Source organism: Sus scrofa, chromosome 2, assembly GCF_000003025.6.
Source record: "Sus scrofa isolate TJ Tabasco breed Duroc chromosome 2, Sscrofa11.1, whole genome shotgun sequence".
NCBI classification, from domain to species: domain Eukaryota; kingdom Metazoa; phylum Chordata; class Mammalia; order Artiodactyla; family Suidae; genus Sus; species Sus scrofa.
In genome coordinates, this window is record NC_010444.4 from 75,116,870 (window position 1) to 75,139,909 (window position 23,040).

At 57.3% G+C, this 23,040-nt stretch overlaps 3 protein-coding genes across 9 annotated transcripts in view; 1 reads left to right on the plus strand and 2 right to left on the minus strand.

The window, feature by feature from the left end:
* Positions 1–3,926, plus strand: part of MFSD12 (major facilitator superfamily domain containing 12) — a 22,265-nt gene extending 18,339 nt beyond the window's left edge. Inside the window, exons 9-10 of one of the 2 annotated variants that reach the window (XM_021084115.1) lie at positions 1,003–1,133; positions 1,231–3,837. In XM_021084115.1, coding sequence (XP_020939774.1) covers positions 1,003–1,133; positions 1,231–1,253 — 154 coding nt within the window. In that variant the 3' untranslated portion in view covers positions 1,254–3,837. Of the gene's footprint in view, positions 1–1,002; positions 1,134–1,230 lie in introns of both variants that reach the window. The other variant, XM_005654708.3, reaches the window with a different exon arrangement.
* C2H19orf71 (chromosome 2 C19orf71 homolog) lies at positions 1,982–5,595 on the minus strand. Its single transcript, XM_013987308.2, has 3 exons — positions 4,876–5,595; positions 2,487–2,725; positions 1,982–2,403 (listed from the first exon to the last, which is right to left on the minus strand). Exons 1-3 carry the CDS (start codon positions 4,956–4,958, stop codon positions 1,982–1,984), a joined length of 744 nt encoding a protein of 247 aa, XP_013842762.1. The 5' UTR covers positions 4,959–5,595.
* The window catches only part of FZR1 (fizzy and cell division cycle 20 related 1), a 41,536-nt gene continuing 24,225 nt past the window's right edge, over positions 5,730–23,040 (minus strand). For 2 of the 6 annotated variants that reach the window (XM_021081965.1, XM_021081963.1), the window contains exons 2-14: positions 14,666–14,788; positions 13,399–13,524; positions 13,218–13,281; positions 13,004–13,131; positions 12,537–12,619; positions 11,987–12,170; positions 11,159–11,224; positions 10,602–10,704; positions 10,330–10,514; positions 9,961–10,194; positions 9,581–9,685; positions 9,087–9,188; positions 5,730–8,725 (exon numbers count right to left, since the gene is read on the minus strand). In XM_021081965.1, coding sequence (XP_020937624.1) covers positions 8,684–8,725; positions 9,087–9,188; positions 9,581–9,685; positions 9,961–10,194; positions 10,330–10,514; positions 10,602–10,704; positions 11,159–11,224; positions 11,987–12,170; positions 12,537–12,619; positions 13,004–13,131; positions 13,218–13,281; positions 13,399–13,524; positions 14,666–14,734 — 1,491 coding nt within the window. In that variant the 5' untranslated portion in view covers positions 14,735–14,788 and the 3' untranslated portion in view covers positions 5,730–8,683. 6 annotated transcript variants of the gene reach the window in all.

Below are 23,040 nucleotides of genomic sequence, written 5' to 3' on the forward strand. Positions count from 1 at the left end.
AGCAACCATTTACTCACTTAGCAGACAGACTATCCTGTGCCGGGTGTGGAGGACACAGCTTACAGATAGATAAGGGGATGTGAGAAGGCAGGGTAGTGGGAGGCCTGGAATCCCTGTAACTGAGACCCTCTGAACCCAAGGTTCTAGTTTCAAGTATGTGCCACATAGAAGCCCAGGGTTTGGGAATGAAAGCTGGCCTGGTCCCCTGTCCTCATGGAGCTGTGGGCAGCATCAGCCATGTTACTAATCGTGTGGGTAAATGTGTGACCCAGACCAGTGGTGAGGGGTGTGAAGGACATCACTTAGGGAGGCCTGACTGGAGTGAGAGACCAGGAAGGGCTTCCTTAAGGAGGTGAAATTGGACCTGAGACCTTGAGGATGTCAGGGAGTTCTAGGCAAATAGGGAGGAACAGCCTGTGCAAAGGCCCCGGGGGGAGGACTATGCCTGGCATGGTGGAGGAACAGTGAGGAAGCCCATGTGGCAGGAGCAGAGGGAGTGAGGGGGAAAGAGGTAGGAGGGGAGGGCAGGGAGGGGACAAGGGTGGTCATGTAAGGCCTTGAGGGCCACCTGGAGGGCTTGGGCTTTTACCCCTAGAGGTGGAGTCCTAGAGGACTGTGGGCAGAGGAGGGGCAGGGCCTGAGTCAGGTGCTCACTACCACCCCCTGGTGGCTGCTGCAGGGAGAACAGAAGAGAGGGTGGGAATTGGGGAGGAGAATGGAGTGGTCCAGGGGGGTGCTGATGGGGCTGGACCAGGTGGGGGCTCAGGAGGGACAAAGGAGAAATGGGCAGACTAGGGTAGACTCTGAAGGCAGAGCTGACATTACTGGCTGAAATATCAGATGTTGGAAGGGAGAATGGAGTTGAGCATGACCCCCTGGTCCTGGCCTGAGTGCTGGGAAAGACAGGGCACCCCAGAGGAGATGGGAGGTGGAAGTCCAGGTGGGGGCTGGAGGGTCCCGATAAGTGTCCGCTCCCCCTTTCTGTCTTCCTCTTGCCCCCAGCTTGGAGCTCTGCTGCAGAGCCTGCGTGAGCTTCTACCACTGGGTGATGGTGGCCGTGACAGGTGGGGTGGGTGTGGCTGCCACCCTCTGCCTGTGCAGTCTCCTCATCTGGCCCATCCGCCTTCAGAACTGTGAGTTGTGGGCCACCTCTGCAGCCACGGGTGGTAGGTCTGGGACAGGGACCGGCCCCACCCTCGCTAACTCCACTCCCATCCCCTTCTCTTCCAGGGGACTCTGGAGCCCAACCCTGACACTGTCCCATGGTCCCTTGCTCTATGCAAATTAACCTTGAGTGTGAACATCTGATGCCCAGCGATGCCTGAAGTGACCCCTCCCCCCGCTCCTCTGATCCCACCAGTGTCCTCCCCACCTGGCTTTGGGGGTTGCTGGGTGAGGTCAGCCAGGGCAGGGACATCTAGCTAGGCCCTCTGCTATCCAGGGGCAGGTGGAATTCTTGTGGGCTTGGGGTATTCCAATCTCAACTCTAATCCACTCCCAGCTGTCTGGGTGATTTGGGGGTGCCATGTGAGGGGCACAGGACCAGGGACTCTGCTGAGCTCAGCCCCAGCTCCTTGCTTATGGCCAGAACAGGGTCTCCTGGGTGCTGCCAGGCCCTGGAGTACAGTGTCACTGCTGAGCCTACCAGGAGCCCCAGTCTCAGGGTTGGGGGGCTGGACCAAGAAAGACCCTGGCAGCAACCAGGCTCAGCATGCTGGGCTGGGTGCCTGAGTATATCTCCCCACACCCAGGCTACTGCTGACAGTGAATAAAGAGCTGGGCATGGCGAGGGCTGTGCCTTGGCCTGTTTGCCAGGGGCCCTCGGCAGGAGAGGGCAGTCGGTGTGCCCTCTGTGCCTCTGCCCTGGAGCTTGCTTGCTGCCCAGGGTCTTGGTTAGCAGCTCACTTTATCTGGCCGCCTGACCGTCCCCAGAGGTGGACAGATGCCTGGAGTGGGAGAGGCGCATAGGGCAGCATGATCTTTATCCGTGGATGGGCGTGTAGTTGGGTGGGGGCCGCTGGTTGGTAGAGGGGCAGTAGGGTTCTAGGTCCCACTGCCGGTAGTTCTGGGCGGTGTAGCGCGGGTGCTGAGGTGCTGACAGGTACGGCACATAGTCAGACGCCCGCCACAGTGGCTCCACCCCAAATCGGTGTCTGTTGATTACTGTGGGGGCCAGGACCAGGTCAGTGTCAGGCCTCAGCTTCCTGGCCCTGGGGGGTTCCCCCCCCCCACTCCCGCCCAAGGGGCCTTGTTCCTGCCCCTGGCTCCCAGCCTCACCGTATTCCTTGCCCCGGATGGGTCTGTCTTTCCACAACATGCTCCCCCACCGCGTGCTGGGGTCTCGGTACTGGGCCGGGATGATGGGGTCATACCAGGCGGTCTCCCAGAGGCGCTGGGCATAGGCTGCAGGGTGGGGAGAGGCTGTCTCTGCACCTTGGGCCCTCACCCTCCCCTCAAGATTGAGCTGGTGTGGGCTGGGCACTCACCTGAGGGCATGCTCTGCTCCCTGTGGCGGTAGCATCCATGCCAGCGGGCATAAGCCTCGCGATACGGGCTGTCCAGGGCCCTTGGGACCGTGTACCAGGCTTCTCGGGAGTCCGAGTTGGTTAGGCCGGTGTACCAGAGCTGGCCAGCCGCATCACGTCCCATGGGTGTGTACTTCCAGCGCGTCGCTTGCTTGATGGCTGGTGTCCAGCGGGGGCCCTCCTGGGACAGGTAGTCATCGCTAAGGGGCGGGGAGGAGAGAGACTGAGCTTGTGGCGCCCCTGCCCTCCCTGGGCCTCTGCATCCTTTGCTGTGTTGCCAGCATCAAGGGTACAGAGACCTGGCCCGTGGTGTGTATGTGGCGGGGGGAGGCTTTCCTCCATCCCCACTGGGCCATGTCTGTCCTTTAGTACCAGACAGCCACCGCAACCCCTGCCCCACGCTGCCCCGGCAGAGGTGTGGGAGGCTGACCCTGCATAGCCCATCCTCCTAAACATTTCACTTTTGTAGCTTTTCTTGCTTCTCTGCAAATCCTTTCCCAGCCTCCCACACCTGCAGGCCCTTTCCTCCAGGAAGCCCACCCTGCCCCATCCTGCAAGTGTACCAGGAGAAAGTAGTCTCAGCTATGGCTGAGTGAGGGGAACCATGGGGTTGGGGACATAGGGAAAGGGTGCGGGGGTGCCTAGGCTCCCAGGAAGACCTTCAGGGAATCCTTCTGCCATCACTATCCCTTCTGTCCCCAGGGGTCAGCTGGGAATGAGGAAAGGAGAAACCACGCTGCTACACAGGAGTGCCTGTTCCGGGGGCCTCTGGTGCCAGAGCCTGTCCCAGGCTGAGGGCAACAGGAGGGCTTCCTAGAGGAGGTGGCAGTAAAGTGCAGCACGTGCCAAGGCCCTAGGGTGGCGGGAGATGGTTTAATGTATGGAGGCTGGCAGTGCAGAGAGGGAAGTGGAAATGTGCCAGTGAAGACACAAACCAAACCTCAGCGAGATGGCATCAGACCAAAGCTCTCGATCTGGAGCACATCCTTGCAGTGCCACTGCCTGAGACAAAGATGGGCTGGTGCTCTGGCCTGGGAGTGTGCTCCAGGGGGGTGCCCCAGCAGGGCCGCTGACTCCCAGGCCCCAAGCCACATGGGAAACCGGAGACTCACATGTCTCGTAGGGGGTTGGATCAGCCCGGTCAGTTCTGGGCCATCAGTCCTGGGAAACGCCCCAGACTTGGGTCTGCCACTTGCAGGGAGGGGAGATTCAGGACTGTCTGGCAGGGCCAACCCTTTTGAACTACAAAATGAACTGAAACATCAAAATGCACATGGTTTGTAAAAAGGAATTAAAACAGTCTAACATAACATACAATGAAAAAGTCTGTGTCAATTATACCTCAAAAAAATTCCATTATAACTGGAAAAAAGCTTTCTCTTAATAAATGAATGTCTATAATCAAGAGATCTACTAAATAATAGCACTAAAAACAGAAGTGAGGCTGCCCTCATCCCAGCTGCCAGCCCCTGTACCCGGGCTGCCACTCTTCCTCCATGAAGATGTATGTGTGCTGTGCCCCTGTCCCTCCCAGTACACAGATGTGGGAACCTGCTTCAATTGTGGTTTCACATTTTTCCCCCCTTATTGTTCTTGAAAATGGAGCAACATCAAGGGTGTTTGTTCACTTACCTTTTCTTAAAGCTGCCTAATACTAAACCCATTGTAGTTTATCAGTGCTAATTAATGGAGCCTCTGCTGGGTAGAAAGTAGTCCCCCAAATCCACATCCACCCAGAATCTCAGAACATGACCCTATTTGGAAATAGGGTCTTATCAGACAAAACTTAAGGTGAGGTCATGCCAGGTTAGGGAGGTCTTAAGGCAATACCTGATGTCCTGAAAGGATGGGATCTGGACAGTTGGGAAAAGGCCAGGTGATGACAGGCTGAGATGGGGCAATGCTTTTACAAGCCCAGGGACACCATGGACTGCCAGCAGTCTCCAGTAGTTGGGAGGAACATAGGACAGATCCTTCCTCATGGTCTCAGAAGGCCCCACCCCTTGGACACGTTTGGTCTGGGACATCTGGCCCCTGGTGCTGGGAGAGGGTAAATTCTGTGCTTGAAGTTGCCCCATCCCAGGTGCTATTCCAGCAGCACAGGGCTCCCGGGTACCTAGCGTTTGTTCTGCTGGCTGTGTGCATGTGTTGTGCACGCAGAAATGATCACATGTGACCTGCATGCACTCCTGCCAGGTCCCAATCCTGGCTCGGGCAGGTGCAGGGATCAGCCAGAATAGGAGGAGGGGAGCTGGTGCAGCACCCAAGGGCCTTTATAGAGAAAAGATGAGGCTGGCAGGAAGCCAAACCCAGAGAGAGCAAGAGAGGGAAGGGGTAGGGTGGTGCTCACCTGTACAGTGATGCCGGGAAGTCCACCTCAAGGGTATCCCGGGGGACATAGGGCTGGGCAGCCTTCCGCCTCAGGGTCTGCATGTCTGCCTCTGGATGCCCAGGGGCTCATGCCTCCAAGGCCTGTGGGGCCATTGTTGACAGCAACAAAGGCACCCCAGTGTCCTGGCAACAGCTGGGCAGGCTGGCCCCCTGCCAAGAGGCCAGGAGCACAGAGGCTGGAGGAAGGAGGTGGCACCCTGGCATGGGGCTCCCCCTCCACCTCTCCTTAGCCTCCTAGCACCCCTGTGAAGGGCCCTGAACCGAAGGAAGCGTCTGAATTTCCCTCCTGCACCCTCAGTGCCACCTTCCCAGATGCTCAAGCTGGGACCCTGCAGCAACCTCAGCTCCCACATTCTCTCCCCACCCCAGCCCGTACTTCATCTGTTTCCAAAATATATCCAATATCCAGTGTGTGCACATGCCGAGTTCCCAGCAGCACGATCTACAACCGCCACAGAGTGGAAACAATCCAAATGCCCACCAACTACAGAACACACACACAAAATGTAACCCTCCACACAGTGGAGTATCACGCAGCCTCAAAAAGGAGCAACGCACTGACACAACATGGACAGGCCTTGAGACCACGATGCTCAGTGAGTAAAACAGACACAGAAGGTCACAGTGTGCAACTCCATAGATGGGAAACTTCCAGAACAGGCACATCCAGAGAGACAGAGGCTGAATTCCTGGTTGTCAAGGGGCTGAGGAGGGATGGGAGTAACTGCTCATGCGGAAAGGGCTTCTTTTGGGATGATAGAATGTTCTGGAATTAGTGGTGACGGTGGCACAACATAGTAAATATACTAAAAAGCACTAAATCATACACTTTAATGTTACGCACATTTCACTACACATACAAAACATTAACAAAAAATCCAGAAGCTTCCTGCCTTTCACCATGTTCATCTGTTCCTGGCCATAGTCCATGTCATCACCTGCCTTGCTCAGAGCCTCCTCCTCTCTGGTCTCTGTGCCGCCGCCCACCTGTTTTCAGGTCTCTACATGGCAATCTCATCCCTTCCCATCTCAGCACAGTCAAGACCTCCCACCCCAGTGGGGGTAAAGCCCAGTCCTCCCTGCAGCCCACAAGCCCCTGCACGACCTGCCCTCCTCTTCTCACTCACTCTGCTCCAGCCACATGTACCTCCTTGCCCTTCCTCCAACACATCAGGCCTGGTCCTGTTCCAAGGCTTTGGCCTGAGCCATGCCCTGGTCTGGAGCACCACCTCTGCCCAGCTGTGTCCATGCTTCCCCTAAGGCCCTTGCTCAAACATCAGATTCATAGTAAGCCCTCGACGCAAAGCTGCTCTCTCCCAAGGCCTCACTCTACTTTCGCCCCATGACAGCCAGACATGCCTAACACTCTACAGTCCCACTCACCTGCCACAGCAGAAGCTCCTCAAGGGCAGGTCTTGGGTCTGGCTTCTCTTGTCCCCAGTGCCCAGAACAGGGATCTTCACTAGGAGGAAAGGGCCTGGGGTGCCCACCAGTTGTGGGCAGCTGCTCACCACAGGAGGCCTTATCCTTCTCAAGACCCCCTGGGGTCTCCAGGCCTGCCAGCCCACCCAGTGGTATAGCCTCTCTGGCCTGGGCTACTTTCCTCTCTGGCCCCCAGGACCTCTTGCCTCCCCCATACCCTTGCAGCCCTCTTGACCCCCCACATCCTTCCCAGAAGCCGCTGCATGACAGGGAAGGCCCCTGCTCACCTTCGGCTATCACCATGTCACTACTTCCCTTTCACCTTTACCATCCCAGGATTGATGGAAACAAATCCTGCCCCACCACATACACCCTCCCCCATGGCAGGCCGCTGGGCTGGCAATGTCCCCAGTAGGCTTGGTGCCCCAGCTGTCAGATGGAGGTTTCCCCACCAGGTTAGCTCTCACCCTCCCTACTCCTCTCATGGGAACCAGCCAGACCGCAGGGATGGGCGTGAATCACAGGTCCAGAATTCAGGGACACCAGAGCCACTCACTAACCACAGCCTCTCACGAAGGCCAGCCCGTCACTACGTTTGTGACATTCAGGCTGGTGTGGGGTCTCAGCATATGCACACTTGACCTGTCAGGCCCAGACAGACGAACTGGGAGCCCCAGCCGTGCACAACCCCTGTGGCTTAATGACCGTCATGCTGCATCCCAAGGGGAACGCCCTGCACGGCACCCACTGCCGCTCCCGCCATGGTGCGTGCTGACAACACTGTGTTCATGGTTTCACGTCCCTTCTGTGCTCCCTGGGCCAGGGCCTACAAGCAGAACCAGGGCCAGGGTGCGGTACACATAGGCCAGTTTTCTTATTAAAAAACAAAACAAAAACAAAACTCAAACAAAAATAAGGTCTCGACCAATTGGAATACACACATCTATGTACACTGTCTCTCACCCGTCCCCAAGTTCAGGCAGGTTCAGACAACTGCCCTCTGAAAGAGAGGGCTCTAAAAGCTGTGACCTCTGTGTCCCCCAGGGATGGGGGTGGGCCACTGCTCCTCCCCACAAAGCTTTAACATTTTGAGCACTGATTTACAGAAACACAGAAACAAATCCAAAAGGAAGTCACAAATACATATGTACACATGCACACAGGTGGTTGGCTCAGGGGAAACCCAAGGCTCTCAAAACCCGTGGAGGAATGGGGGCTCCGAGCAGAACTGGGGAGACGGGGGCTCTGTGCAGCCTTCCCCTGACCATGCTGGATCCCTGTCCTGCCCAGGCCCACCTCGCCCTGTCCACTTCCATCAATGTCCTCTGGCCCCTGCCACACTGGCCCCACCTCTCTCCCTCCGTTTTCTCCAGGTCTGGAGATGAGGCTGGAGGAGGTGGGCCCAGGTGCAACTGGGAACAGGGCACAGAACGGTGAGGTGGGACCAGGGTTGGGGAAGCTCAGGAAGCTTCTAGGGGAACCCACAGGGTCCCCCTCCCCTGGCTGAAGGCGCAGATGGACAGGACCCACTCCAGTGGGCTGGAGGGGAAGGGGCTGGGGAGGAGGGCCAGGCACCCACAGGACTGGCCTGTGGGGCCGATTGTGCCCTCAGGTTACACTGACTGGCTGCCCAGCAAGCTGCAAGAACCACAGTCAGCTGTGACCCCATTAGTGACAAGGACAACTCAGTCGGGGTGAGCACAGAACCACGAACAGATCCAACTTCAATTTTCCTTAGACAAGTCCATCTTGAGATGACCTCCTTCAACACGTAGCCTGCCTGGGGCCCGCTCCAATAAAGAGCTCCTATGAGAGTCGCTGGGATGGCTGCTGGGGCAGGGACAGCAGAGACGGCTACAAAGAAACCTCAAGCAGGAACGTCCCTTTGATCCACAGGCCAACCTGAGCCATCCTCCTGCAAGGCCCTCCCCTGGCTGACCAGCCTGGTGTCCAGCTGTCTGTCCCGTAGCGGGTGTGGGCGGTGGTGAGCGTGTGCTTCCCGGAAGAGCATGCTGCCCCAACAAGGTGGTGACGGTGACGGACACAGATGGAAGCAGGCAGGGTCCCAGGAGACGTCCATCCTGCTCCGAGCAGATGTCCAAGCTGGGGCCATGCAGGGTGGAGGGAGCTGGAGCCCCTACTCCTGTTGGTGCCCGACCACAGTCCCACCCCAAACACCGGCTGACAGGGTTCGCAATCAGGCTTTAATAGAATCTTCAGGGTCTCTCCAGGCCCGGCTCCCCCCACCCCTGCTGCCTTCCTTGGTGCCCGTGTTGGGGGGAGGGGAGGGTCCATGACGCTGACGAGAGGTGACATTCTGCGACCAGTACAGCAAGGCCGCGGGTTTACCGGATCCTGGTGAAGAGGTTGAGGACAGACACGGATTCCTGCAGGGCACACAGGAACAAGCCTTCAGCCCCTGGTGGCCTCCTGCAGGTGCCAGCTACTGGGCTAGACTGCTGGGTGGGGCACCAGCCGCTCAAGCGTGGGAAGGCAATTCTGCCTGGAGGGACCCTGAGGCTTCGGGCCAGAGGAGGAGCCCATATGGGCACCTTATACAGTGCCCCAGGATGTGTAGGGGTGCCGGGCAATGCAGGAGCAGATAAAGGGATGAGGGAGTCCCAGGGAGACCCCGGGAACTATGGCTGATGGGGTGCTTGGGGCGGGTGGTGTGGTGGGGCCAGGGGGGGAGGCCCCTGGACAGGCTGAGGGGACGTGAGTGGGGGAACATCTGGCGCTGATACCGACCCACTTTACCTTTGTTGAACGGGTTTTGCTAAAGACATTCCAGAACCTCAGGGTTTCATCTCCAGCACCAGTGACTATGGCCTCTCCATCGGGGGACATGGCCTGTGGGAGGAGAGATACCCCCATTGTCCCTGGTGGCCCGATGTATGCAGCTGATGGTAGAGGAGCCAGGCAGCCACTGGGCTGGGATGGCAGAGGTCCCCTGACAGAGCACTGTGGGTGAAGCAGGCTTGTGAAAACACCAAGGATATCACACCCCACCGTGAAAACAAATACATGGAAATTATAAAGGGGAACAGAGATGCCCTTCCTCACAGGGCGCAGAAGCTGATGAAATAGCTTCATGATGCCACTAACACCCTGTTCAACTCCAGACCCCGAAGCTAGACCAGATGGAGAACAGGGCCAGGGAGTGGGATGTGCAGGCTGCCTCCTCAGGAACAAGGGCACAGGTGGTCACAGCCTTCCTTCAGGGCCTGGCTGGGGAGACTCACCAGGTACAGCACCCGGTAGGAGTGCCCAGTCAACTTAGCCACCTGGGTCAGGGATGGGTACTTCCAGACCAGGATCTGGTTCTGCGAGTAGCCATGCGTGCTCACCTAGGAGACAGAGAGGGTGCTGCTAGAGCAGGGGCTCCTCTCCCATGGCCCCAGGGTACAGAACCTCAGACACACCCACCAAGGAACAAGGACATCGGAGCCTGCCGGGCAGGGTGCAGAGACCACAGGTGACAGCCCGCACCCCTGCACCCTGGTGGATGACTGGATTGAGATAGGGAACCACACTGCACCCAAGAGCCCTGAGGGCCTCTCCTGTGGTCATAAGGCTCCCATCTCCGGCTGGTAGTCCTCACCCACCCATGCCCCACACTCACCAGCTCGTTAGCGTGCTTGGACCAGGCGAGGTTGCACACCTGGGAGCCAGTGTCGATGCACTGTAGCGGCTGCCCCGTGAGTGTGTTCCAGAAGCGGATGCAGCGGTCAGCTGTACCACCGCCGGATGCCAGCAGCCCATGCTGGTGTGGGGACCAGGCAATGGCCTTCACAGCTGCCAGGTGCTCTGTGTACTGCTGCACGGGGCTCAGGCTTGAGTGGTTCCAGACCAGCAGCTGCAGGGACAACAGCTGTGAGGCCCAGGGTATCTCAGCCCCCAGAGGAAAGAACAGCCTGTCCTTGCTCCGAGTGCACCCTTATCATACCTGCTCCACAGATGGGGGCTGGCCATGTGGGAGGAGTGGGCCTACCTTGTTGTCGTTGCCCCCGGAGGCGAGGAGCTGGTGGTCCGTGGACCACTTGAGCCCACACACCTCCTGCCGGTGGCCCTGTAGCCGCCGCTCTGACTGCAGGGGTGGGGTGCGGATGTCCCTCTGTAGGATCATGCGGTCCCGGCTCCCGGACGAGAGCTGATCAGCATTCCAGGCCAGCGCCCCTGGAGCCAGGCAGAGGGCAGGCTGAGGACGCAGCCTGGCCCCTTAGGGACCACTCCCGCCCCCTTGAGCCCCGGGCAGCTCCTCACCGACACGCGCCGTGTGGCCTTCCAGCATGGACAGCTTTTTTCCTGCGGCTGCGTCCCAGATTTGCACAAAGCCCTTGTGTGTGCCCACAGCCACCAGGTTCCCCTAGGATCAACAATGTGGGCATCAGTGGGCATCAGGCCCCAGCATGGAGACCCATCACTCAGGTGCCCCCCCCCCCAACCCTCTTTGCTACTGAACCTTGGGCTCACTGTCTTATAGGTCTCTAATGCACGGCCCTTCGGACACTCACCCTAGGAACCTTCTGGGAGGATGGGCAGCGGGCAGTTTGTCAAAATCCATCCACACGTATTGAGATCCATGCACTTCTACATGTGGAGTGAGCCTGCCCGCCTGACCCAATGTCTCTGTCACTCTAACCATCTCTACCAGGCTGGGGACAGGCAACATCACTGCGGTGTGGACAAGGGACCTCCAAGGCCAGATTCTAGCTCCTCTCCAGGGCCCCCAACATGACGGAGGGCCCCCACCATTGAGGTCTAGTCAGACCTCCCTGTGCCAACTTTGCCCAGCAGGAGAACAGGGCCAGTGTACTGACCCTCTCAGACCAGCCCACAGAAGTCACCGAGTCCCCTTCCACGGAGAGGTCACAGAGCCGGGTCACCTGGGGGAAAGGGGAATGGATAGTATGAGCTGACATGCTACCCACTGGTCCCTCAAAGGCCCAGACTATCCGTTTATCCATTTGTCCATCCACCCTCCATTCATTCACATTTCCAGCCTGTGGGCACTGACAGTGCTGGGACCAAGAGAATGTAGCTGGGGTGCTCAGGAAGGGACACACACAAGCAAAGGGACACTAACTGCACAGCGCCTAGAGGGACGCTGGGGGACATGTGGGTGATGAGGGTATCAGGCACAGGGGGGGGCTTCTAAGCAGGTGGTGGAGTGGGTGGGCACTTATGTGTGCTGGCCTCCCTTCGGGGGCTTTGCTCACCTTCTTTGAACCCACCTGCATTTAGTATTGTCCCTCAAACATACTCCCCACCCCCAGCCGGGTCTTTCTACCCTGCAGACTCCCAGCCGACATGTGCCCAGCAGCCACTGAGGGGTTTATTACTGGGTGGGGGGACACTGTACTGAGGAAGTAGCCTCACGGCAGCCCCAGGCTCAGCCAGGGAAGCAAGGACATCCATATCTCAGAATCCAGCACCCACGGCCAAGAGGGAGCAGGCCTCTATACACACCTGTGAACCAGTCCTGGGATGGCTCATACAATACTGAGGGTATAGGCCTGGGAGGACAGGGATGGCTGGTAGCTGCCCCAGAGTCTGAGGGCCCCAGCAATGCTCACATCCTTCACACAAGCCCCCAAGGAAGTGGCTGTGCAGTCCCCCAGCACACGCATGAGCTCAGCCATGCCTACCTGGCTGGTACAAGCGCTCCACAGGTATACGCAGGTCCCCAGCCCCACACTGAGCACGTTGAGGGATGACCAGTCCACCAGGTTCAGGTAGAAGTCATCCTGCAGCTCAGGCGCGTCCAGGACCTTGAAGGGGATCTTGGAGATCTTGCGGGTGGGTTTCCGTGGCGACCGCAGTAACTTCTGACTGCAGGGAGAGCCGGAGGTGGTGACTTTACATTTATTAATGTGACCCACACCAACTATCTCCACAGAAACCATCTCCTACCAGCGGCCCTGGCAGCCCGGCAGCTTCACCATCTCACTCTCTGCTTGCCCTGCCTGTCTGCCACAGTGTGACCCCAAACCTGCAGATGACCCTGCCACTGACCTCTCTGCCACTGAATATTCAGTCACCCTGAGCTCTGACAACCCCACCTTCCCCTCCCATTACCTGATCTGGGCCTCCAGTGTGTCCCCAATGGGGGCACAGCCTGGGCACAGCTCTGGAAGTGAGGGCAGCTCCCAGGCACTATCCAACTGCCCCCTCTTCCCAATGCATGTCAGGACTCACCTTTTGTTGCTAACGGGGGACAGGGAATAGGGAGACACATCATTGCCGTCGTCGGGGCTGGAACGCTTGGTGCTGAGGGAATACTGGGGATGTGGGGACACCTGCTCAGCAGATGCCCCTCCCAAGCCCTGGTGCCCTGTGCCCTCAGCAAGAGAGCGCAGGGCACACCGAGACTGCCTGGGCTCCACACCCCAGGTGTCCTCCTGCCCCCTATGCAGCCACAGCCCCTCTTCCAAGAATCTCTTAAGGGACCCAAACCAGGCTTTCTGCTGCTGTCCTGGGGCCCCCTGCCCCTTGGCCCTACCCTCAGCACCTGCCCCAGGTTGCCTGTGGGGGTGACAGGCCTAGTGCGAGGCACAGAGTTAAATGGGCCCACAGGTTTCTGATTCTAGCCCTCCCCCCACCACAGGTCTGGGGCAGGAGATGCACAAGGAGGCCAAGATTGGTGGCTGGGAGATCAGGCTCACCGTGAAGAGGCCCTTCCTCTCAGGTGTGGAGGGCTGCAGCCTGCGGTCCTCAGTCTGCGGGTCCTGTACCTTCTCGATGCCAGCACCGAGCAGCTCGTTCTTCAGCAAAGCCGAGTAGGCCAAGCCATCTGTGGGCACCAAACTCCGTGAGACTGGGTTGGGGGTGGGGGCTGTGTGAGTGAGGGTGGGGGCTGGGCAGGGCCGGACTCCTGACCTTTGCCATTGTCTGAGGTGGCATCCTTCGCTTTCCGGTTTTGGCTGGGAGATTTCTCATTTTCCTGTAGGAGAGGCAGGGGAAGGAGGGAGGGATGAGTTGGGAGGACCTGATTCCTGGTCCCTGGCTGTGTGGACAGGGTCCCTTTCCCTGATCCTCCCATCCTCCTGGTGTCCCTCACATTGATCCTGTGGAAATTCACGCTCCAGTTGGCGCCGGCTCTTGAGGGGATGAAGCGGTCTCCGTGCTTGCTGGGGGAGGACACGGGGGAGTTGGCAGGTGTCAGGGTTCGCCGCATCTCCGCAACCTGGAAGGCAGGCAGGCCGGGCTGGGTGCCTCAGACCCCTAGAGCGCACCAAGGCCAGCTCCTCCTCCCTGGCCAAGACTCCGCCCACTCTGCCTCCTTGCACTTGGCCTCTGGCCCCTGAACGAGGATTTGATTGAGGAAACCGAGGACAGAGTAAGACATTTAGGTGGTAACTCCAAGGCTGGAACCCTCTGGTGGCGCCACGTTTGGGGCTCTGTTCATCCACCTAGCTCCTTGAGGCAGGAAGAGGATGAGAGTGAGAGCCAACACCACGAGCTGCCATCCATTTTCCTGTGGGCACAAGAGGCCAGGAAAGTGGACAGAACAAAGAACATCTATTCCCCAACAGAGAGCCTGTCGCTCCACTATCCCCCTTTTTCACACACAAGGATAATCCCTCATTGGACTATGACCCAACCACTGAAACTAGACATTGGTGGCATGCATATTACATCCACCAAATTTTCTGACCCCATTCAGTTGTCCCCAGGAATGTCCTTTTTTCTACAAAGAATCTGCTGTGGGTTTGACTTTGTTCCCCAAAAGGATACGCTCAAGTTCTGACCCTGGGTACCTTATTTGGAAGTAGGGTCTCTGCAAGTGTCATCAAGTTAAGACAAGGTCACACTGAAGCAGAGTGGCCCTAAATCTAAAGCCTGGTATCCTCAGAAAAGGCAGAGACACTGGCACACAGACCAAAGGGGATGTATGATGAGGCAGGAAGGAGCCTGCCCTGATGCCCAAGGCAGAGCTGAGAGCGTGCTGAGAACCAAAAGCATAGCTTGTGACGTGTTAGGCGCCCATGAGGGAGAAATACAACATGGCAAGAGGGGTAGGGATGCAGGAAAGAGCAAAACAAGACCCCCAAATTCCACTGGGGTCCAGGAGATGGAGACAGGGCCCCACAAGAACAAGGGGTTCCCGTAAGAATAAAGGTTTAATGGTTCCAGCAGTGGAGGAAAGTGCTAGGAGGTGCCGGGGGGCTCACACCCAGGCATGGCTTTGCCACCACCAAGGGGGAGGTGTCACCTGTGGGGCACCTCTGTTCTCCAAGGGCCAAACCTCAGCTACTGACCATACCCTGCCATGGACTCCAACGGGCCAGGACAGTGCTGGCAGTTGAGGGACCCTGGGTACTCACACATGGCATTGTATTCTCATTCTGGATGATGATCTGCCGCAGGAGGCGCCGCTCGTAGTCCTGGTCCATGGCGGGGCAGGGCAGGCACAGCCCGCCAGCCACAGTCAGCTAGCCAATGTCAGCCTAGGCAGGAAGGGCAAGGGAGAGGTCAGCGGCCCCCGCCACTGTCTGGTGACCACAGGGCACTCCTGGAGGACAGCCAATTGCCACTGACATGTGGAGGACCCTCCCTCTCAGGAGCCCAGGGGGACATGATGGGAACAAAGGGGCTCTTTCAAGTTGCTCTGCAGGAAACCTTATACCAGACCCCCCACTCCTCTGTCCTATTTTGGGCCAGTCTCTTACCTCTCCCTAGCCCCCTGGGGCTCATCCCAGTCCCCATCCCCCTCCTACACAGGTGCCCATCTTGTCACCTTCCTGCTTCAGACCCTCTGAGGCAGAAAGCCACCCAAGGGACCATGTCCTGATTCCTCCTGAATGGGGCAGCTCTGTGTCCGATGCACAAAATGGGACCCAAATCCTCAACCTACAGGACTGTGAACACACATGAGCAGGAATGAGGGTCCATCAGCTGTGTATGTCTCCACTGGGGTTTGCAGAGCTGCCAGTGTGCCAGGTACTGCTCGGGCACTGGGGCTCTGGGGCCAGGTCTGACATGGAGGAGGACGTTGGCCTCCAGAGGACAGACACACACTCCCACCCAACTCTCAGTGAACTCAACCCAATTCAAGGAACCTCTGTAAAGAAGAGGAGTGAGTGTGGCAACAAGGGGAGGGTGAAAAACATCCTAGAGAGGGAAGAGCAGATCTGAAGCAGGAGAGGGCTGTGCACCTTCCTGGACAGGGTGGAGGCCAGTGGGCACCTCCTGCTTTCCAGGAGGTGGGCAAGCCAGGGTCCAGGGACACCCAGGTCCATGCCCATGTGCTTGCCTATCGCCTCCAGTGCCCCTGTCCTGCCTCCTCCCACCTCACGGAGGAGAAGCATGAGTTTCTAGGAGAGAAACTCTAGCTCTGCTTGAGTTTCTAGCTCTGCTTTCACCCTGGACCCACAGGCCCCTTCTTCCTCCTGCCATCACTGTCACTTTACTCCTCTGGGTGGAGCCAGGGGGCTTCCATGTGGGCACGCCAGGCTACTTCTGACCCCTGAACCTCCAGGTTGGTGCCCAGCTAACGACAAAAACAAATATCAAGAAGTTGAAAAGTGAAGGCTGGCCAGAAATTAAGTTTCTGAATATGAATTCCTATGTGTAGTACCTGGTGAAGTCAACACTTGTCTTTAAAAACAAATTCTGGCAATATACACATAACATAAAAGTCACCACCCTAACCATTTTTTTTTTCTTGGCTAGGCCCCTGGCATGTGGATATTCCCGGGCCAGAGATCAAACCCATGGCTCAGCAGTAACAATGCCAGATCCTTAACTAGCTGCACCACAGGGAATTCTCTTCAAGTGCACTGCTTAGTGGCATTAAGTACATTCACACTGTTGTTCAAACGTCTCCACCACCCATCTCCAGGACTTTCTCATCTTCCCTAACTGAAACTCTCTTCCCTATACTCTCTCCCCATCCCCTTGCCCATTAGCTCCTCAAGAAATCAAAAACACGCAGCCATGAGACCCAGCAACTCCACTTTGACATACACACCCAGAAGAAAGGGAACCGATCCACACAGAAGTTAGTGTTCAAATGCTCTTATCAAGTTTCTGTTATGGCACAGCAGAAACAAATCTGACTGGGAACCATGAAGCTGCAGGTTCGATCCCTAGCCTCGCTCAGTGGGTTAAGATCTGGCATTGCTGTGAGCTGTGGTGTAGGTTGCAGACAGGGCTCGGATCCTGTGTTTCTGTGGTTCTGGCATAGGCTGGAGGCTACATCTCCGATCGCACCCCTAGCCTGGGAATCTCCATATGCCGAGGGTACAGACCTAAAAAGCAAAAACAAACAAACAAACAAAAAAAACCCCAAAAAACAACAAAAAAGGGAGAAAATTCTGAAACATGCTACAACATGGATGAACCGATGACACCCAGTGAAATAAGCTAGAGAGAGGACACACAGGATCCCACTCACAGAAGTCTAGAGTTGTCAAATCCATAGAGACAGGGAACGTGTTCCCTTAAAAAGAAAGAAGATTCCTGAGGAAAGTCATAGCTAAGTGTCATGGATTTATGCCATCACATCTCTCTGCGACTGCAGTTGAGACACGCAGGCAGCTCCGTCCGAGACCTACTTTCACATCCCCAAACAGCCTCACCGCGGGGCTGAAGCACCACCATGAGCCTGTCAGGTCCTTGTCCCGATCCTGGATTATGGGACATATGGGGCTGCCCTGGTGCAGCTTCGGCCCAAAGCTGGATGCTCAGCCAAAGCAGAGCCAGTCGGATTAGACCCCAAGGACAGTAATGTAGCCACTGGTCATCTCGGTGTGTTTCCCATGTACACATTTTATCATGTGTTTCCTCCTCGCAACCTGGATGCCTGAGCTCCTTGCAGAGATGAGGACATGAAGTCCGGGTGAGGGATCAGCTGGGGGCACAGACAGGGCTCCTGCCCGGAGGCCAGGTACCCATACCCACCTTCTCTTGGTGCCCATCACAGCCCTCTCTCCACTCAGTCTGAGGCTGCCCTGAGCCGATGCTGCCCCAGGGCCCCCCGTGCCCTGTCGTCTGCAACAGTGGGCCTCTTGCTCTGGTGAGAAGTGGGGCTGCAGCACCTCAGCCAGCCTCCATTTCTGGGAACAGCTACTCCCTTCTTGGCCATTGGTCTCCCACCCCAGCAGAGGTCCCTAGACATGTTTCATCCATTTTGGCCACAGAACATAGGCTCTGAAGTGACCAACAGGTGTCTCCCTCTTTGGCCCTCCTCTCTCTACCCCCTGCCAGCCTCACCCCACTCTCTACTATTTCCCTCCTCTCTCCTCCCCACCCTGACTACTCCTGGGCAGCACGGCCATATCAGGACACAGAGATGCCCATCTGAGGTCTCTGCTGGGTGAAGACACCTGTTCGGAGGACAGCTTCCCAAGGGTGGGTCCAGTCATCTCACTGACCACCATGCTGGGAAACCAAGCCCCAGGAGGGCTGGCGCCCACCATGCTTAAGTATCCTGTGAGAGGGCTTCAGAAGGGCCAGACACCAAGAGGAGCCATCATGGCTCTGTCCTAGAAGCCCCAGAGCTGGGCCTTGGCTGTCACTTGCATTGCAGACAAGGAAATGAGACTCAAACCTAGCTAACTTCCCGGCCCACTGTGTGATGTCAACCCCAGATGGTCCTGACCAGAGCCTCGTGTGCCGACCTCGGGGGAGCAGATGAAGGTGCTTTCTGCCTGGCTGCGCCCCCTCCACAGCCCCCCCTGCTGAAAGCAAATTGAGCCACAGCAAGGCAACGCAGGCTCGCCCCAGCAGCACAGGAACGAGGGACGGTCATGCCATGGGCTCAGAGGTCTAAACCTCTCAGGCCAGATGAGCTCTGGAGTCAGCTTGGACAACCCCGCCCCGACCTCCCAGCACACCAGAACTTGCACAGAGCCCAAAGCACGGTGGTGATCACAGAGCAAGTGGAGCGGGAGACTGGTTTCCCAGGACGAGTTATGGAGCTGCTGCTAAGACACTAACTGTCTTCAAGCAGGGTGTGTGCTGAATTTGTTCAAGGCCTGCAAGTATGGCCAGTTGGCATGCTCTCTTCTGTCCTAGCTACACCCTGACAGGAGAGTCTACAGAAGTCCAACAGCAGTGGCTGTTGAGGGTCAAAGAGGTTCCTAGTCCCTGAACCCGTGGGACCATTCTCTTACTTGGCAAAATGGGCCTTACAGATGGGGATACGGCTCCTGAGATGGGGATGATCCTGGATTCCCAGGGGGCCTGTGGAGGAGGGAGGGTCAGAGTCAGAAAGATGGGAATCACGCTGCTGACCATGAGGATGCAGGAAGGGGCTGAGAGCCAGCGGTGCTGGGCCTCTAGAAGCTGGAAAAGGCAGGAACCCATTCTCCCTTGAAGCCTCTGGAAGGATCAGCCCTGCAGGACAGATTTCAGACTCCTGACCTCCAGGACTGGGAATACATTTCTGTTGTTTAAAGCCACTGAGTTTGGCATGACTCTTATCACTGCAGGATGCTAAAACACCAGGGTAGGCACAAGGAATGTGGACAGCACACTCACCTTCTGGGGGGGGTGGCTGCCAAGAGGGTGTCTAAGTGCAGGCCCTAGAGGCCTGCTCTCTGCCCCAGCACATGCGGCTCCCATGTCCACCAAAGGGTCTTCATTCATCCCACCAACCCCACATTTACTGTGCGCCCCAGGCCTGAAGTGGGTGCTGGGCTGGAGCAGGCAGCGAGACAGACACAGTCCCATCATCCTGAGCTCCCTGCCCAGCAGGCAGAGACACAGAGAAAAGCCCCCAGGTGAAGAAAAGTGATCCTGGGTGGTAGCACATTCCAGTGGCCAGCTGTCTAAGGAAGGGGGAGGTAGAGGAAGGGTCCAGAAGTGGGGGCAGTGGTGAGGGGCCACCAGATTCCGGCACAGGAAGGTGTCTCTGAGACCTGGACCCTCACAGAGGGACCCATGGAGGTGCAGCCGCAGGCAGAGGGATTTCAGAACTAACTTCCTCCCGAGCCCTGCCCTTGAAGATGCAGATACTGGGCCCCATCGGGGATGCTGCTCTTGTTTCTAAAGCAACCACCCAGCGCCCTCAGGAGTACCTACCCCACACACTCAGGTTTTCTTGGTGAGGAGGCAGAGGCAGAGACAAAGCCAAAGGCCTTGACCAAGAACTCAGGAGGAGAGCAGTAACTAGCAGGACTGGTTGGCTGCAGTTGCACCCAAACTGCACAATGCTGGTGACAAGCCTGCCCAGCAACCCTCAACCCCCACTCTGGCAGCTCTGCCAGGTTACAAGCAGCCCATTAGAGAGGTGAGGTGGCCCTGGGGAGAGTCCTTAGTCCCAGAACCTCAGAGACCCCACCCACCTCCTCTGACACTGCTGCCTGCTGCGACCCTGAAGCCAGGAAAGTAAAGGTTTATAAATTCACGTGGAGAAATGAAAAGTGTCTGCAAGGCAAACACACTACACACACAGTTTTCTAAAAAAAGGATACAACCAAGAGAAGTATCTGCCACCCTCAGGATAGACCCAAGTGGCAAAGAATACAAAGTGTTCCTGGAAGAAGAGGCTCAGCCACACCCATGACCAAAGGGCTGAGAATCCAGCCCCGAACAGCTTCCACTGTCGCCCGTGCAGCTCTGAGATCAGATGACACACCCTCGCTCACTCACTGTTGGCAGGAGCTGAAATTTGGCAACTGCTTTCTAAATCTAAAAATGCACATCCTTTCTGACTTCTAAGAATTTACCCTTAGAAACTCTGGCATATGTGCAAAACCACATGTACAAAGATCTTCTCTGCCGGCTGCTTATGAGTAGGGATGAGGCTATGTGGAGTGGAGGGCATGGCCCATCTCCCTGCAGGAGGCACTGCAGTAAAGGCAGGGCGGGGCAGCGGGCTTTGGGAGCCACTGCTCGTGACAAGAGCACAGTGTAGAATAAGCTATTTCCAGAAGGTTAGAGAGGAAACCGGCAGCAGAGGTCAGCTCTGGGGAGAGGAACTAGAAGAAGGGGGTCAGGGGAGGAAGGAAGCCCTGGTCCTCCTGCCTTGTCACATTGTACTTCTTGGATTCTTTGTCACAGGAACGAGCTAGCCATTCAAAGAAATGACCAGCCGGGGAGAGCTGGGACCACACATGCCTGGCACTCAACAAGATGGTGCCAGCAGTGGGGGTGCAGCTGGCTATGCACAGGAACATTCTGCCACCTTTGCTATATGTCCAAAGAGTTTCCTAATAAACAACAGAGAGAACTGTGACTTTTCTGTTAAAACACAAGCACAGCCAGGCTGTAAGGTGGCTGAGAAAGGCTATCCTAGGATGATGAGAACAGAGCTGGGGAGGAAGTGATGAGCAAGCAGTGCTCAGTAGCTGTGGGCGAGAACTTGGGCCCTATAGAAGCTCTGCCTGGGGTCAGCACTTGCAGGCTAGTGTCTGTGGTCTGTGAGGTGGGCCAAGGCCCTCAGTCACTGGCTGCTTCTGTCCTTTCTGCAGGATACTGTTACTGGGGGGTCTCGCCTACCCACAGAGCCAGCCTGTAAGGAGGGTCTCCTTTTCTCCCCCTGGTGACCCCCAAAATGAAGAGCAAGGCAGCCCACCTTCCGCCACTGCCTCAGACTAGCCTTCAACCTCCAAGCCTTAATCTGCCCCTCTGGAAAACATGCATGACCCCAGTCACCTGAAAGAACAATGAGGTCCAGACCAAGGTCCCTACACAGCCAGGGGTAGGGCTGGCACATGTCACAGATCGCTCAACCCCCAGGAGCTGCCCTCCTGGAGGAATCCCATGTTCACCTCCTACCCTGGTCCTCTCTGAGAGCAAGACCAACTCATGCTGGAAGAAGAGGTCCCAGTGACAAAGCAGGGCCCTTGCTTTCAACCCAGCTGCCCGACCCGCTGCACCCTCTTGAGGAGGCCTTCCTTGTGGCTCCTCGATGCCTTGCCTGACACTACACTGCACATAGGTCCCACTCACCAGACACTCAGCAAGACAGCTCACTGTAAGTATAACCCAGGGGTCCCAGCAGGGTGGTGGGACATCTGGGCCATATCTGGGGCCATTTGTGGTCTCATGACTGTGGGTGCTCCTGGTACCCAGTGGGTAGAGGTCGGGGATGCTGCTCCACATCCCAGTGCCCGAGAGAACAAACAAGCCCCATGTTGGCAGTGCTGGGTGGGGAGGTGGGGGGCCTCCAGGGCCAGGCCAGGGAGGCGACCTGTGGAATAAGATGATGGAGCATGGGCTGGCCCTGGTGTTAGCAAGGACCAAGAGGCCTGAAGATAACCCAGTGCCCAAGCTCATGAGCATTCCTTCCAGCTGGAGCTGGCAGCAGGCTGGGATCCCAAGTGAGGAGCAATATTGTGGGCAAGCTTTCACCTTGAGTCACCCGCCAGTCCCCAGGTGTGGACAGAAACCACCCTTCCCCCAGCCACAAAGGAGGAAATGAGGTCAGACAAGGGCCTGTCTGGGAAAGGCCCATGACACTGCGGCTTCTCAGACTGTCACTGTCCAGGTCTCCTCAGGTGGAGCCATGGTCACAGAGGGCACCATGAGGGCAGCATCCTGGGTGAACCCCCCAACCAAGTTCACACCAGGCCCGGAGGCACCCAGACAGTGCTCTGCTTCCAGAAGTGCTCAGGCAAACTCCAAGTCCCTCAAGGCCTTGCTTATCGTGAAAACTGGTCCTGCTGTTTTCATGCTGAGGGGCTCTGAGGCCAGAAAGACACCCTACGATGTAATTCATGACTCAGGGCTTGAGGCTGAGCAGTCTGCATGTGGCATGTGGCTGCCTGCAGGATGGGCTGTGCCAGGGCCTCCCTGAGGGACTGCTGACATTGGAACCGTGTGGGCACTGTGGGAGGTGGAGCAGCCTCCCTTGCCCCCACCCACTGGATGCCAAGAGCACCCCCCCGCCCCGGCTGCATCAACTACAAATGTCCCCAGACACAGCCTCCTGTCCCCTGAGGTTGGGGGTGAGCGCTGGTGGAGAGGAGGCAGAGGTTATGCAGGATCACCCTGGGTGAGTGTAACTCTCGCCTCAGGGGGTGGGGGTGGGGACACAATGGATGACAGTCACACCAGGTCCCCACAGGGGCAGGGAGGGGAGGATAGCATGCCAGTAGGAGCCTGTGGGCACTGCCTTGCCACATCCCGTGTAGGCACCATGATCTGGGTGAATGGGAAATTGCTCCTGGCTGTGGGGAGACCTTCAGAACACAGAGGATGACAGGGACAGCAGTGACCTGAAGTACACCTATGCCTTTCCAGCAGCCAACACAGTGCCAGGCAGTCCAGGTGCTTGACTCAGTATGGTCCCTAGGCAAGATCCTATCTCTACTTCACAAAGGAGGGACGTGGGGCTTAGGTGGCTGGTGAGTGGCCCAGCTCTACCTCTGCGCAACCTCACCATCCCACAGCTGCTCAGGCCACCAGGCTCCACGGTGAGAGGATCCCCAGGCCCAGCACCAGCCAGCCAGCCATCTAAAGCTCAAAGGTCCACAAGGAATGGGTCACCATGGCCACATGTGCATCACCCCCAGTCAGCTCCAGTGGGAGCCCTCTAATGAGGGCTTATGGTAACAAGTGGCCCAGGCTCCCTAGGAACCACCATTGTGGGGCACAGCCTCTCAGAGGGCCCCTGATACCTCCGGGGAAGCTCTGCCCTTCCCCGGAGGTATCAAGAGGAACAGAGGGGGAGGAAGAGGCACACAGGAGGACGAACCTGGGGATGGGGCTGGCTCTGTGCCGCACCCCAGACTTCCTGGCCACCAGCTCC